Source organism: Athene cunicularia (genome assembly GCF_003259725.1).
Source record: "Athene cunicularia isolate RWA chromosome 4 unlocalized genomic scaffold, athCun1 chr4_part2, whole genome shotgun sequence".
Lineage (NCBI taxonomy): Eukaryota > Metazoa > Chordata > Aves > Strigiformes > Strigidae > Athene > Athene cunicularia.
The window spans coordinates 4,852,275-4,868,602 of NW_020799099.1; the positions used below are offsets into that span (position 1 = coordinate 4,852,275).

Consider the following 16,328-nt stretch of genomic DNA (forward strand, 5'->3'; position numbering starts at 1 on the left):
AGAATGCTGAAGAAACTATGCTTTTAATATATTTTTTTTTTCTTAATAACAGACCTATTTCCACAGGGTGCCATGTATTACTCCTATTTTTATAGAGCAGATATTGCCCTGGAATGTATACAGACAAACTCTGTAGCCTTAAAAAGGTCACACGGAGCAGAATCTGAGAGTAGGATCTGATCTCTTCACTCTGTCAGGTCTAAGTACATAGTTGTATCGCAAGGCTAAGCTATGGAAATGTGCAAACTGTGTGGAGTAAAAATCTAAGCTGGTGAGCTGCTCTAAAACTGATCAGTAAGAAATCTGCATAGGTGACTGTTGTAGAGTAGACATACCCACATTAGTAGATACTAATCCTATTTATGATTTTAATCATTACTTCTATTTTATAGGTAGGGAAGCTGACTCAAAGAACGTGACTGACTAAATCAAGAATAAAGTCCTGAAGTTCTAACTTTCAGTCATCTCTGAGAAACCATTAAGAAGTTCAACTGAGAGGAAGGGAAAGATGTAGAAATAATTGAATTAAAATACCAGATTAAATAGTTTCCAAATTTAGTCTGAACCTCAGTACTGGTTTGAAAATTACTGTCTCCATTACCTTTCACTGTCATCAGAAAGTTGATTCAAATAATGCCAAAGGAGTGAGACACAACTGTATATAAAATGCACTACTACAGATAGAGTGTCGAGAGAAAATGGAGATTTCTGTAATCTTTTTTTGCAGTGAACATTTATTATATTTAGTTCCATATATTAGAAAATTATGTCCAAAGTATGTGGCTTGAGCAACTGAAAACTGTTAAGCTGTATTACGACTTCAGACAATGTACAACCAGAAAGTACAGAGGTACAACAGGCTAGTAAGACCACAGGGTGAAAAAGAAAGTTCCTGTTTACTTCCTCTTCTATGCTATTGGAATGGTAAAGAAAATTTACCCTTCCTATTCATTATCACTTTCATGGTTACTTGTTAATGGACTCCAAATGGCATGGGCCATCAGTAAATTATTTCTCATAACCGATAGGGAAGGAATCTTGGAGGCTTAATTGCATATCTGAATCTTGTTCATGAGACAGCACAATTCGATGCCAAGGACTGTACTATGAGTCAACCATTGGAGTTAGAACTTCTATGCTTGAAGGGCATAATTTTGATTTTGGGCAATAGCAGAAATATAATGACATGGATTATATGGGAAATATTACTTTACATAATACAATTTCAGGTTTATTATGTACTCAAGGACCCTGAATCAAACTCAAGACAGGTTTTCAGAATTGTGGTGCATTGCCTTGTATAACCAAGTTTGTGAAATAATGAAAGAATTCATTCCCTTACTCCAGCACTGTGAACATCCTTACACCAGAATGATCACTAAAGTCAAGTCAAATGTCAGAGGGAAACTACAGGAGCTTGATGGGAATAGTTTTATTATTAGGACATACGTCCTCCTCCAAAGCAGGCAAAGGGTCCAAGAGAACTGAAATGCCTTAATTTAATATATCATGGCTAAAAAAGTAGGAGAGGATTGATTCTCTGAAGATACTTTCTGTCCTGATTTGGAATAAACAGTTCTATTTCAGTAACAGAAACCCCATGCAACTGATTGTGCCTTTAGTTTTGGAACAAATTTGAAATGAACTTAGAAGCAGAAAATTCACAAATGTTAACTGCTGCATGCACTCTGTTTAAAGAATATGTGAATTTTATCCATCATTGATTTTTCAAGGGTGTCAGATTTGTGAATGAAGTTTGTTTTCAAAAAGTGCTGTTTATTTCAGCATAAACCCAGTTGTTCATTCTTTATCCTTCATCCGCATAAACTGTACTGAAGTTCGATGTTCAGTGTTAATGTTGTTGAATATTAAAGAAATGGTGGAACATATAAATCAATCTACTCTGCAGATGACAGCTGGATTAGGATACAAGATTTGAACTCAACTCCATTATGTATCTATTGGTTATAACCTTTCCTCACACAGGAAAGATATTACAATTACCTGCTTTGCATAATGAAATAATCCATTTTCATACTAAGCACGAAATAATAATGTTGTATCCTTCAGGGACTATGATACAAACAAAATCAATTATATGTATGCTCAGTATGTCAAGAATACGATGGAGCCTCTTAACATCCCAGATGTCTGCAAAGACAGAAGATTTCCCTGGACAGTAAGTAAAATAAGCTTAGATTTTAAATTCAGAAATGGAAAATGTTTTTCTGTTTACCTTTCAAACCTTTTTTGTTTTCTCCTTATTATTTCTATAAATCTAACAGCCATAGTTAGAATTATGCAAACACAAAGGAATGTACATTTGCTTGATAAAATTCATTATCAGTGAAGGAAAGGTACAATACTCACGCAGTGAGATGGGTGGCCAGGGGAGGGATTTATACCTACAGCCACTACTAAAAAAGTGTAACATTAATTTATCAATAAAGGGACGGTGTAATGTGGAAAGCTTGCAATGTGTTCTATGAAAAACATTTAAGTGAAGAACAGTTGGAGGTTTTCATAGTAATTCTTGGTAGTTTACTGTGAGTGTTAGGAGGCTTGAAGTAGTTCCTTCTCTTTTATCCTTTCCTTTCCCTTCTTGTTCTGGCTTAATGGTTATAGCTGCAAGTAATGTTATAGCTGCAAGTTCTTTGCTGTTTTGGAGGAGGAACAACTTTGCTTTTCTTTGGGAGCTTTTGCTTCACACTTCAAGTGTGAGCTTGTGGTATGGTGTATTACTGAACACACAAATACTGGAGAGCTAGGGGGGAAGGTCATTTGGAAAGACTCAGATTACAGTCAAGGTGCCTTCAAAGTTGTCATCAACAAAGAGTACGCTTGTAATTCTGTATTTTCCTGTCAATGCAGAAATTAGAAAGATGTCTGCTCTTATGTATATTTAAGCCTGTTGGCTAGAGGGACTCAGGGAGAGGGTAATAAGAGGGAGAGGAGTTACTGTGATCACCAGATAGCTCTTTACCAAACTCTTTGTTCTGAGATTTAGAACGGAAAGGTCAGCAAATAGTCTTCAATGTAATTGTTCCAGTAAGTGGAAAGAAGGGGCAAGCTCATGGTGGAGAGCTGTGTTGCTTTCTTTTTTCTCACTGCAAGGGTTTCATGGATATTCTGGAGTGAATTTCTGTGAAGGATTGAGCAACATAGGAATTGGAGGCTCCAGTACAGGGGCCAAAACTATCTTAAATGCAGGAGTGGAAGTAAAACCAAAATCAGACAGATATACTGTATTAGATCAATAAAGAAAGAGGTGATTATTTTGAAGACATTTTAAGAGTCAGTGAGACAGCTCTTTGTCTGAATCTGGCCTTTCACATTGTCAGCAAGGTTTGAGTTCTTTTGCATTTTTCCCTGGAATCTAGATGACTTACATCTTATGTATGTAAAAGAAACTCATAAAAAGAAAAATAATAGTATTGCTAGAGGGAATTTTGGATAATGTTTTTCAACACACAGTGGCTGCATCTCTGTCATTGTATAATAGCAGTCTCAAGGCAGGGCTGTAGGATAAATGTTTTAAAATCTGATGAACCCTGACATGAAGGAAATCCGAGGTGTACCTAGTGCTGTAGAAACCTTGGCTTGCCTCTTTCTTTGGAGGATGTTCAACAGCATGCCTGCTCACCTTATGAAAATAACTTTGTGCTTTCTAAGTCTTTTGGTGGCCTCAAATACCTAGGTAGTGACATGAGGCAGAGATAAGCTTGGGTTTATTTGTGGAAGGGCTGTGATGTTGCCTGTCTGAGGTTCATGCCACTTACAAGAAGTACAGAAACCAAATACTAAGCAGTGATGTGTACATGCTCTTCCCTGAACCAACAAAGTTAGTGCAATGGAGACAAAGTTCAAATATCTACAACTCCTGAAAGGCATTTAAGTCTCTTTTTGCTTAATCTCCTTCCTGTTCATTAATACTGGGTCAGGCATTTTTATTAAGCACCATGCACTGTGGTCTTATCTCCAAACCAGTCCAGTTTGACTTTCAATGGATCTGAACTTTACCATGAAACAGCAGGCTGTTCTGAGGGTAGCCATAAACCAATTTTCATGCAAGCTTGACTTTGTGTGTCTTAGCTGCCCTTGCTGGAGAGGTCTAGGGAGAGATGCTGATTCTTGTATCCTTTTTTACAGCTGATTTCACAGGTATGTCACAGTTCAGAAAAGAGCAAACCCTACTCTTGAGTTATTCCATATACCCTCTTGATAATGGGCTACTATTAAGTAGTAGTACTTAACTTCCTGGAGTCACATAAAGTATCTGGCATGATGTAATCCCTTAATGTTTTCTTTAAAGAATCACATTTCCTATTGTCACTTGTTAGCATTATAGCGTTCTTGCATTTGCCTGCAAAGAAACTGTCTACAATCCTTGCAGAACACCAGAGAGTAGAGCAACAATAGTAAAAAACAAAAAAACCCTTTTCATCTGCAATATTAATGTGTACCCATTTTTTTGTGTCACAAACAATTAGAGATTGGACCAAATGTACTTCTTAGCAACTGCCACATTATTCCAGGAGCAGTCAGAGCAGAATTACATCCTTTTCTCACCATTTGAAAGAGATGTATTGTCTTTTTTTTCCACCCTTTCACCCTCCTAATAAATTTGGTTTCCTTCTCCTGGAGAATGAGACAGGATAAAATGTCTGGGAGATGGCAGAATGTTGACCTTGGTGGTGGTAGTTTTCCTACCTGTTCTTTGGATCATGATTTGGTCTCCACTAAGCCCCCTTCCAGTGCATTGGTGGATTAATCAAGGCATCTCAAACAAACCAAAAGAGTTTACGGAAGTTTTAGTGCCACAAAATGCACACTCAGCTTAATGTCAGGTAGTTACTTTTGTTTTATGACATCTATTCCTTACATTGCCATATTGCAAGTGAGGGGATATGCTGGTAAGGGGAGACAGGTCAGTTCCTTTTACAGCTCATCACCTGATGAGAGTAAAAAGGTGTCTAATGCCCATCTGGTCTCTTTTCAGTGCACTGAGTGGAACACTTTGTCTTGGTGCAAAGTTGTCATTTTCATGGAAGTGGTACCGTCTAACGAAATAACCTATTATTAAATCAGCACATTTTTAGCACAATTACACAAGTCACCATAAACTACTGAATTGAGATTATCATCATTACTTGTATTATTATTCACCAAAGCCTGTATCACATACAGTGTTTATAACACCATCCAGCCAAAGATGTGCAAACTCTTGGAAGATGTGGTTGCTTTTTGAAGGACTCTGTAACCCAAGAATAGCTGTAGGCCACAGCTCTACAGCTTTTTAACTTCAGTCACTTGAACGTTAGTCTTTAAAATAGTAACTGTATTTTTTTGTTTGTTCAACAGAATGACAATGCAGAAAATGTAAGTCAACACATAAAGAGTTTGCTGTGTACACCAATAAAAAATGGGAAAAAGAATAAAGTGATAGGTAGGTATCTTTTCAAAAAGCATTTTTATACCTTTCATAGAAATATTTCTGTGCTCCACAGTAAAATGTCAGCAACATGGAATCTCAACCCAGGAAAAAGATCCTTAAATATCATGTTTTCAACTAATAAGTCCACTGCAACCTTGACTGTAAATTGCTTACCTAATCAGTTATCAATTATCTACAATAGTGATACTTCACCATTTTTATAGCTTCTTTGCATTCAAAAATTTTTTGTAAGTAGAATTATTTTCCTTGCTTCCTGTTCTGAGAGTCAGTTAACCACTCTTGCCTCTGTAGATCTTTTACATGGCAGTGAAAGGAGGAGAAGATATAAATCAGTAAATAAACTCTTCAGGCCTGAGCTGTCTGTAGTGCTGGGCTTTTAGGGAACAGTGGTGGCATGTGGAAAGGCAAGCTGAACTGCACAGACATTGGCAGTTTCTTCAAATGAGACTCAGCCCTGGAAAGATTCATGCATTAGAAGGCCAGCTGCTGTGCAGTTTTGGTGCTATGGATTGCCCTTTGGAGGTGCCTGCTTCTATCTGTGGATTACGTAGGGAGCCTACAGTCCTATTGTAAAACACCAGGTTAAGATTCTAAAGCTACCCAATGTGAGTATCTCTGCAGCATCTCCTTGGCTTTTTCTAGAACTACTTTTCTTCTATTTTAAAGAGTGGCCATAGTACCACTGCATAACCCAATGTATATAGTAAATGAGAGGGCCCTTTTCCACAAAGACAGATCTTTTTTTTTAACTCTGGAATCGGAAGGAGAAGCATCATCTTTACTTAATTGAGTTATTTGAAATTCCTTTTGATACCAGCTTCTTTAATGAGTTCTTTTATTACTTTGTTTTAAATATGCTACCAGACACTAGAAGACCGAGATGAAGATTGAACTGTTGAGCTTTACGTAGATATGTTTCACTATGCTGTTAGCTACTGATAAAACAGTTGCATCTGATCTCATATAGTTTTTTTCTATCGTTATTTTCTGTGGAAGTTCAAACTGTAAGTTTTGGTCAGGCTACGCTTTTAGGTGGGTTTCTCAAATCTGAGTAATTCTCATTGGGAAATGTTCTTCAAAGTCTTTTAAGGTTTCACAGCCTGCCTAATGTTCAGATCTTTAATAGGGCAAGGTCAAGAAATAGTCTTTGGGAGAATACCCACAAGTTCCTTTAGCATACTATATACTGTGTAAGTCTAGTATTATAAATCTACTTTTTTAAGATTAGTATACCCCAAACCAGAATTTGGGAAGTGGGGTGTGCAAATGGGCATGGGGTGGGAAAAACTGTCCACAGCAAAACCAAGCAAATCTTATGGGCAAGAAAAATGAAAAGAACTCTTTTATTCTCCTGACTTGTGCACTTTTCAGGTATGTGGTGAAAGCTTTGCAGAATCTTTCTGTGGTTTTATAACTATGTCACAGTAAAAGACTTTTGAGTTACTTCTGTTGTAATGTATGGACCCCTCAAAGCTTGGGAAAGCTTTTGAAAGAGGTTACAGTTAGAGAGTCTTAAGTACTACATAGTATATTGACTACAGTTTTCTCATTTTTTTAAGAGACATTTACATGCATCCAAATTCTGTGTCTCTGAAGAATTCATTTGCTTTTGTGGCTTATTCACTGTTGAGTCTTAATCTTGTGTTCATTACATCACAGTTGCTATGGAAATAATTATAATGTCATAAACAGTACTAAACAGAGATCTGAAAGTGAGTTTCATGAGATCTTCCTATAGAGTTTTATAAGGCAGCTTCTTTTTTCCCAGGGAAAGTTAATCTTGTTCTTAGTGAATCCTTATTTGCTGGGATTATATATTATTGCTATCATTCCAAGTATCTACTCATCTCATTCCATTAAGGTTCAGAATCCTGTTTGCAATATACGGATACCACAATCCCTGCTACAACAGTTTACAGCTACAGTTATAATATTCTTACTGATCTCTTTAGAGGAGACTCTGTTACTAAAACAATTTCCCCAAACAGAATGTAAATTTGCCACCAGACATTAAAAAAACTTCTACAGGCAAGGCCAGAGTTCTAAAAAACCAGTTTGCATGTGTGTGCTACTTTCTTTTCCTTGGTTTTTCTACCTACTGTAACAGGGAAGATGCACACTTGCTCCCTCAAAGACTTTTTTTTTTTTCTTTTAATTAAAAACCTCAATGAGCTTGTTTAGTCTGTAAATATGGAGTACTAAAATGCTAGAAATACTTTCATATAAAACATCCTTACCACTGACAAGACCTTACAGTAGCTGATGATTATGTTCAGTGTTGGTACTGTTGTAAAATAATATTAATTACAATTTTTTCCCTACCCATAAACAGAAAGCAAATCCGGCCTCTGACCCTATGGTGGCAAAACGTAAGGCATTCAGATTCTGCTAATATATCCTGTGTAAATTAGAAGTAGCTCTACTGATGCAAGAAAACCTAAAAATTGTTAAGAGTGTTCTGGAAACACGATGCTAAATAGTTATCTTCTCTTTTGCTGCTTAAATACATTTATTTAATATTTAATATTTTACTCTTTCTGCTGCAAAATGTTCTTCAAAAAATACATAAAGTATGCAAACTGGTATGCAATAGCAGTCTATAGAAAAATGGAGACTTTTTCATTATTTTTTTTTTTTCAGATATTTTGATTTGCAGCTGTTTGTTTTCACTGGGATAATTATTTGCAGACCAGAAAAATGATAGCTTTTACCTCATGAACCTGTTACTACTCACTCTCATGACAGCAAGAAAACATTTTGACTCTCTTAAGACAATAATCACCACCAAAGCAGTTTCGGCCAAAGACAACATATACTTACAATACAGCTGCTTTAATATTCTGATTTCTTAGCAGAAACTGCCATCTGCTAGGTAAAACTAAAGTGATGTATATGTGTGAATTTCTCTCTGTTTAAAATGGTGTCAGGGATTTAAGATGCAGCAAGGTTTGACAGAAATTACCTGTCAGACCTTTTAATGTCAGGTGCACAGAAAAGTGCAGAAATTCTTAACAGAAAATAAACAGATGCAGCATCAAGTTTGAACATAACAAGCCGAATTCACAAGATGCTTTTCAGTGAGTGCAGTATTCTTTGGAGCAGGCTGTAACTCAATCGCATCCTCACAGAATCAGTGAGTATATTTAAGCTTTGAGCCTCAACTTGGGTATTCTCTGTTTAGTTGATTTATTTTAAAAAATTTCCAGTACTGACTCAAATAAGGAAGTGAAAACTCTGTGTACCACTATTCTGACTTTCATAAATGTTCTTTTGGCATGGTTACAAAAATTTAATTAGCCTCCAAAGGACAAATTGTCTTTAGGGATTAAATCAATCTAGAATACTATTAATAATAACAGTTAGGATGAAAACGACCCTAGAATTTCACAAGGTAATCAAGTCTGTAAAGCCCCACATTTTTGTTTTACAAATCCTCATAAATACTTCTGAGTCTACTAAGTAGTATATAATGTTTTAGCATTTGTTCTATAACACAGTGAAATTAAAAAATTCAGGGAAAATCCTACAGCAGTCCTGTATGTCACTTTAATGTATATTGGTGGTTTAGACTGTAGGCCAAAGTGTCCTGGACTTAATTTTTCTCTTGCTGTTCCATACAGTAGGTGATATGTTGGCAGTTCTCTGTATTACTTCTTTTAATTTCTGTATCCTGGCATAGGGGTGTGCCAGCTTGTGAATAAGATGGAAGAAAACTCGGGCAAAATCAAGGCTTTCAACAGAAATGATGAACAATTCCTGGAAGCATTTGTCATCTTTTGTGGCCTGGGGATCCAGAATACACAGATGTATGAAGCTGTAGAAAGGGCCATGGCCAAACAGATGGTGACATTAGAGGTGAGCTCAAACTCTAGGTGGTCCTTAATTAGCCCAAACCAGATACTAATTTTCTCCAGACCCTGTCTGTTCTACACATAAGTGCAGCTACTCACATGGATACTGAACAGAAATTGTTCCTCCCCAGGAGAGCAGCATTTGGCCTGTTGAGTTGCACAGGAATTATTCTGCTTGTTTCCATGCCTGCCAGCAGACTATTTTATTTGGTATTGTATTTTAACTTTACTCGTGAGATTTAGTGGACAGCTGAATGCATCTTTTCCTCTACACGAGGCTACACACTGGCAACACAGCAGGTTTGTTCTGTTGCGTAGGAAGAGGAAATGGTTTGGGGGATTAGGGGCTTCCTTTTCTTGTCTGAGGTTTTCTGTGATGATTTTGGCTCAGTCCTCTAGTCAAACCGGTTTGTGGAGTAACAGCAGCATTATTGTAGGTTTTCAACAATTTCCTCAGACTCCATCAAACCATATCAAGATTAACGTCATCTGGTCTCAGCCTTTGATTTGGTTACTGTTAAGTTTAATAGCTCAAGAGGGCTTTAGTCTCAGAAGCTGAATTACTCAGAGGTGATAACTTGAAGCTGAAAGTGAAAGATTTGTAGACTTTGGATCTCCTAACATTCGTTATTTAAACAGTGTTTGCAGAATTCCTAAAATGGGTATTGTGTACCCCATAGCTTCCAAAAGAAATGTTACAACTCTCAAATAAACCTGTATTAAGTCATGTTAAATAAAAAGGTGGTAAAATCGTCAAAATAATTTCAGTGCTTTAAAAAAAGATAGCTGTTTGTTTATATAGCAAATTGGCAATTCTTTTTCCTACTGTAACACTTTATAGATAATACAGGAAGTTCAGATAGATTATAGGTTAGTATATAAGATTTTTTCTTTACAAAGTCTCTAGTTGCTAAAAAAAACCCGTAACATTTTCATGTCCTGTGTTCTCAACAGCTTAAAATATGAGCTTATTTTGTTAATTTAAAACAAACATATTGTCTTTCATACTTTTTTGCCAAGTTTCGGTTAGGGCAAAACTTTCTTTTATGTCTGAATAAACTCCTGTAAGGATTATTATGGCAACAATATCGGGCTCATAATTATAGCTGTTTCATGTATTATTTGTCTTGAAAGTGGGGCATGAAAACTTTCCAAAGAGAAAATCAGAGTTCTTTGCTCTTTTATAGAAATGATTTAGGTTTTCTTGGCCTAATTATCTTAAGAAGATTCTGTGCTGTGGGAAATTTGTGAAAGCTGCACGTATCTCCCCACATGCTTTCAGAGAACTCCCTTAAAACCACTGCGGGCCCTGCATGGACACTAGTTTTCATCACCAAATGCAATGCAGTGCAATGCACTGCAGCTGCAAGCTGAAAATTCTGCTTTAGGAAAAATACTGTTTTATCACATCACTCTTTTGTTTGTACTAAGGGCTGCTTTCCTCTTTCTGTAGGTTCTTTCATACCATGCTTCTGCTGCTGAGGAGGAAACGAGGGAGCTGCAGGTAACAGCGGTAATTGAATTTTTTACTATTACTTTGGAAATATTCCATTAAAAGAACAAAGGGCAGTCCTTTACAGAGATGTCATCCCTAAACATGCAGTAGCACATCTTCCAGAAATAAAAATTACAGTAAAGCTTAAACTGATCGGTTCCTCAATTGAATCAACACATCACATAAAAGGGAAATGTTACAATGCCTACAGTAAAAGATACAAGTCGGCCAGAGAGCTGCAATTACAGGAGAATCAGAAGCATACTGACTGCCTCTCTCATGACTTTAAATGATCGTATCAGCTGATGCAATGTTAGTATCAATACACAACGATTAAGTATTTTAGAAGCAAAACGTTGAGAATTCTTTCTGGAATGAAGTCTGAATGTTGTATATTTTATATCTTTTGTACCTTTCAAGCATCCCAAGCATGGGTGCAGCTTCATGGCCTTACACAGAAATTCCTTATTTAATTGTTAATGCAGCAATTTAAAAAAAATTTTAGTTACTTTTCTGTGCAGTGCCTTGTTCTGCTCATGTTTAATTCTGTGTTTAGAAGCCACTGCCTAAGGACCTACTACAGCTGTGATTTCAAGTGTAGTTCAAAGCGCAACCTGTACTTAGTGTCTCGAGTTGTCTCTGTTGGAGCAGACATTCTGGGGAAATAGCATCCCCGTGCTGTATGAAAAAAGGTGGGAGGATGGAGGGATAGAAAGTAGACATAGGGGACCACAAGCTGTGTAGTATGGGACTGGACTGGCTGAGCAAGCTGCCACAGAGCAAGGCACAAGACTAAGGATAGTTCTAGAACAGTTAGTGTCACACAGATTTTGAGCACAATGTTGGCCCATGACACGCACGACTTTCTAAGGTGTTACCAGAGCAGATAGCACAGGTCATCTCCAACAGGCAGTGTGGATGAGTGCTCCAGATTTGGCTACCCCTAGCCTACAGTCTTGCAGCACTATTTGAACTGGTTTTGCACCCTGAGATATACCACATACCCTCACGTCACATGCCAGGGTATGAAACATACCTTTTTTTTCATGCTCTGAAGCCACCACTCTGAATTTTAACAGAGCAATCAGATTAGTTAGGTAATTTGAGCTGATAAAACAGGCACTAAAAATAAGGGTATCTTAGAACTTCAGGGCACCACATGGAGCACAGAGCAAACCATGGACCAAGTGCTATGTAGTATGGACAAATCAGTTTGTGGCATTTCACCTCATTGCTAGAGAATGATCCCTGTCCTGTTTATTTTGTATAGCAGTTTAAATGTAACCACCTCACTCATAATTTGGGCTTTGTGTACAAGACAGCTAATTCAGTGACCACTCCTAAAATTACCCCTCTAAGCATTATTCTTTTATTTAGAAAGCTTAACTTCTTTCTTTGGTGCCACATTCCACCACTTTAATTACTCAAAACTTCCCTTATGACATACAGACTTTATAATTGTGTTGCCTTTTATGAAAGTAGTTCTCTTCTGCTTTTTTTCCAGTTTGTTTTAATTTGTAAATTTCAGTGACTTAATTTCTTCATAGTTGTCAGTCCTTTTTCTTCCCAAGAACAGAGAGCAGCTTAGATTTCAACATGAAATTTGTGATGTGTGTTGCTCAAAAGAAAACATTGATCCTTGATTTATTTTTTTTTCCCAGCTACTGACTGTAAAGTTATTTGAGATCTTCATATGCAAAGCATTATGGAAGTGCTATTACTATTAAGTAGAAGTTGCTCTGTGGAGTCTCTTTGTGTTAAAAGGTTTTACTACCTGCTACCATGTATATGGTCTCCAGTCTGCTATTCACCTAATTTAGTGGGTGATCTATATTTTTGCATCTGGTTCTGCAAGTGCCTTCATTGTCTTAGACTACCACTCAATCCCTAACTTACAATTAACCCAAGCTTCTATATGCCTTTACTTCATTGCTAGCTCACCTCATGGATGCCCATTATAACCAAACAGATAGCCAAAACTGAGTCAAGATTACAACTCTAACAGAAATTTAATTAAATTGAGAAGTTGCTTGTTTTATAATGTGTTTAAGAATAAAACCACAGCCAATATTTGGTCTTAATTCTTGCACACAGTTCTTACTTCAGAAGAGGATTGTTCTGTACATAGCTGGAGCCTGGCGTTCTGTCACATGTGTGCACTTACAGAGAATGTAAAATAGTAACATACAAACTGGCATATTCTTTGCTATGAAAAAAAATATGTTCTCAGCTTGAATAACAAACAAGACTCATTTTAAACACTTGTCTTCAATTTTAAACATTTTAAACAATTGTCTTCATCTTTAATGATTGTTGAGATTTTTACTGCTTAGCAACACAGAAATCCTCTTCTGATTATGGTTCTAGATAGGATAAGCTCTCCTGAGCATGCTGGTGCATGACGGTATATATACATCTTTTCAGAAGATCAAAGTGATTCAAGTAAAAATTAATCTTAAATATTCCCAAATCCTTAAATGAGGACTATCAGTGACAGATCCCATTCCATTCACCTTCTCTTCTCAGGAACTAGGAAGAGGAATGGGAAGAGGAATAGCTTGTGCTATCTGAACAGGAATAGGAATTTACTCTAGAGTACAAGCACCCTGATAGAAAAGACCTTGCCAAAAGGTACTTATTTTACAAACCAATATATGGACAACAGGATGTTAATTTTGAATTTGTTCTGCAGTTGACCAGAATGGTAGTGTCATATGGGAAGGCAATTTTAGGTCCCTCTATAAATTGATCTCAAACAGTTCTGTGCTTGAAAAATCAAAATTAATGTGAAAAGAAGAAAACTTTTTTTTTTTTCCTCCAAAATTTAGGAGTATTATCAAAATTCAAAACATACTATGTTTAAAGTAAGTTGAAAAATAGGAGTATAAACACGGGGAAAAAATGTTTTATTTTTCTCCCAGTTAACTGCAGATTGCAAATCTCTGAGGCCAAAGTCAAACTGTTAAGCTTCAGCTGGAGTCCAGTAGGCAGCTTGAAGAATGATGGCCAGAAAACATACTTTTTCCCTAACTGAGAGACAGAACCTGTATTAATGGCAGTTCCCACTGGTTTTAGGAGCAATGAAGACCTTAAATTCACAGAGGAATGAGGCAAAAGTTATCCTCAAGTATTTCAGTAGGCATTGCAGAACTCAATTTATTTTGGAATCCGCTCTTGACCCTTGAGGATAAAGCCACTTCTTTGCCCTTAAAAGTTTACATTCTTCTCTAAAAATTTAAAGCTCTTGGTTTTGTTTTTTTTTTTTTTTTCAGATGTACAGCTTTGTAGTACAAAAAAATTCTGTTATTTTGCAATTAAACACAATGTAAAATTTAGTATAAGAGCTTTCCCCTAGCTAGGACATATGCTGTCACAAAGTTACTCAGCAGAATCAATGGTATATCAAAACAGATACAGGACTTAAGCTGTATAGCATAATACTGAAACTGATACTTACACTTACTGCTTTGGAATCATTAAAGTTAATACTTCATTAGTGAGACAATTGGCAAGAGAAATTACTACAGTGTGTCGCAAGTGAAATTTGTGAGAACGGAATTATCAGCAAGTGATCTGTCTCATTTAAAACTGTAGCTTTCAAATACATTTAATTTGTGGACTCCTGAAAGGTTTAGATTGGAGAAGCAAAACTTTACAGGCAGAATTTTAACCTACTAAGAATAGCCTTCATTTTTTTCTTAATAACCCTAAGACACAATTGCAAACCTTTACCCTAATGGTTAATATTCCTGCACTGCAGTTTTTTTAGTTGAATCAATTAAAACCTTATTCCTAAAACAAGGAAAAGGGACAAATATTTGCTTTATAATATCTGTTAGCATGTACCCTTTGAGATACAGGATCATTGCTGCCTTTTATCCTTTGTACCTGTACTCACAATGTAGAACACAAATGTTGCAACTATCAACCTCTGACATTTTTCTTCTGAAACTATTTGCTGTTTCCGTGCATTGATAAATTTAGGTAGCAGTACGTGAAAAGAGATAGGGCCGAGTAAGTTTCAAGATGAAGTCATTCATGTTACAGACATTAGTATTCTTATTCCTAGTCTTAACCTAAATCCTGGATAAGTAGTGATGAAGGGAGTAGCTGCTACTCAAATTGAGAAAGCTCTCATTTCCTTAGCTTCTCTTCTTAAGTTTTCTGAGAAAGACAGGTGATTCTAGAAAGCAGTTCAGAGCAAGTGATTATTTTAAGTATTGATTCAGGGAAATATGTAAGGTGGCAGTTCCTTTTTTTATGCAAATGATTATTTCCTTGCAATCTAATTTAAACTGTCAGCAAGTTGTAGAGAACTTTTTCTCAGGTTTCCCAGAGCAGCTGTGGCTGCCCCCTCCCTGGCAGTGTTCCAGGCCGGGTTGGACGGGGCTTTGAGCAACCTGGGCTGGGGGAAGGTGTCTGCCTGTGGCAGAGGGGTTGGAACTGTCTGATCTTTAAGGTCCCTTCCAACCCAAACCATTCTGTGATTCTTTTTTCCAAAATTTTCTGTGAAATACTTGTGCTAGTATTTTACCCTCATTAAAAATAATTCCTGGGATACCTTTGTGTTGACTGTCTTCCCGTTAACACATCATAGAAAGACTTCAGTTTCAGAATCAGCATGTGGAGCAGCTAACTAATATAACCACCCTGCTTGAAGTGATAGATGGATGTTACTCCTAGTTTATTCCAGGCTTCAGGATGTACAACTTTGATGTAATGTGTGGAGATGTGATCCAGGTGCCTAAATTACAGTGATGCAGTAACTCTGTAAATTGGGCCCTCCATGGTGGCTAAAGCTAAGACATTGCAAATCGCAGCTTTTGTTCCACAACTGAGGGTCAGCTGATGAATGGCAATTTGCTTGGCTTCAGAATTTTATTTTAATTTTGCGCTCGTATTATTGTATCAAGCCAGCCAAAATAGATTAAAATTTTTTCTGAACATACCTTTTTGCAATTTTGCTTCTAAACAATCTGATAGCACAGAAAATAGATGCTTCATTAGGCAGTTGGACTAGATGATTATTGTAGGCCACTTCCAACTGGAATTAAACCTATTCTATTCTATATCTGCCTTGTGTAATAGGCTACAGTCAAATTTTTCACTTTCATCATAAATTCCACATACTACCGTATGTCATATTGCATCAGTCACCTCGTTTGAGCCTGGATACTGTCTGCAAAACTGTTTTTAGTTGCCACTCAGTTACCACGGTGGTCCTACATTTTCCTTAGCCTTCCTTTCGCTTCCCATCCCTCACTAGTTCCAACTCAAGCTGAGCTTTGGTTTTCCCATCTTCATCCCTGTGCACTTTGATACTGTCTCTAATATTGTCCCCAAGCAGCCCATCCCTACTTCCTCCTGTGTACTTCATTTTTTCATTTGAGCTCACTCAGGAATTCCCTGTTCATCTGTGCTTTTACTGTGCTCTCTTGACTTCCTGCATGCTGGAATGGGCTATTCTTGTGCTTGAGGCTTTCCTTGAAGGTAACACCTTGGCATATGAAACAAAAGTTATAAGCTT

At 36.9% G+C, this 16,328-nt stretch overlaps 1 protein-coding gene across 4 annotated transcripts in view; it reads left to right on the top strand.

Moving 5' to 3' along the window:
* Positions 1–16,328, top strand: part of PDE5A (phosphodiesterase 5A) — a 137,859-nt gene that overhangs the window by 103,141 nt on the left and 18,390 nt on the right. For 3 of the 4 annotated variants that reach the window (XM_026847640.1, XM_026847638.1, XM_026847641.1), the window contains exons 8-11: positions 2,071–2,179; positions 5,362–5,446; positions 9,135–9,310; positions 10,760–10,819. In XM_026847640.1, coding sequence (XP_026703441.1) covers positions 2,071–2,179; positions 5,362–5,446; positions 9,135–9,310; positions 10,760–10,819 — 430 coding nt within the window. The remainder of the gene's footprint in view (positions 1–2,070; positions 2,180–5,361; positions 5,447–9,134; positions 9,311–10,759; positions 10,820–16,328) is intronic. The other variant, XM_026847639.1, reaches the window with a different exon arrangement.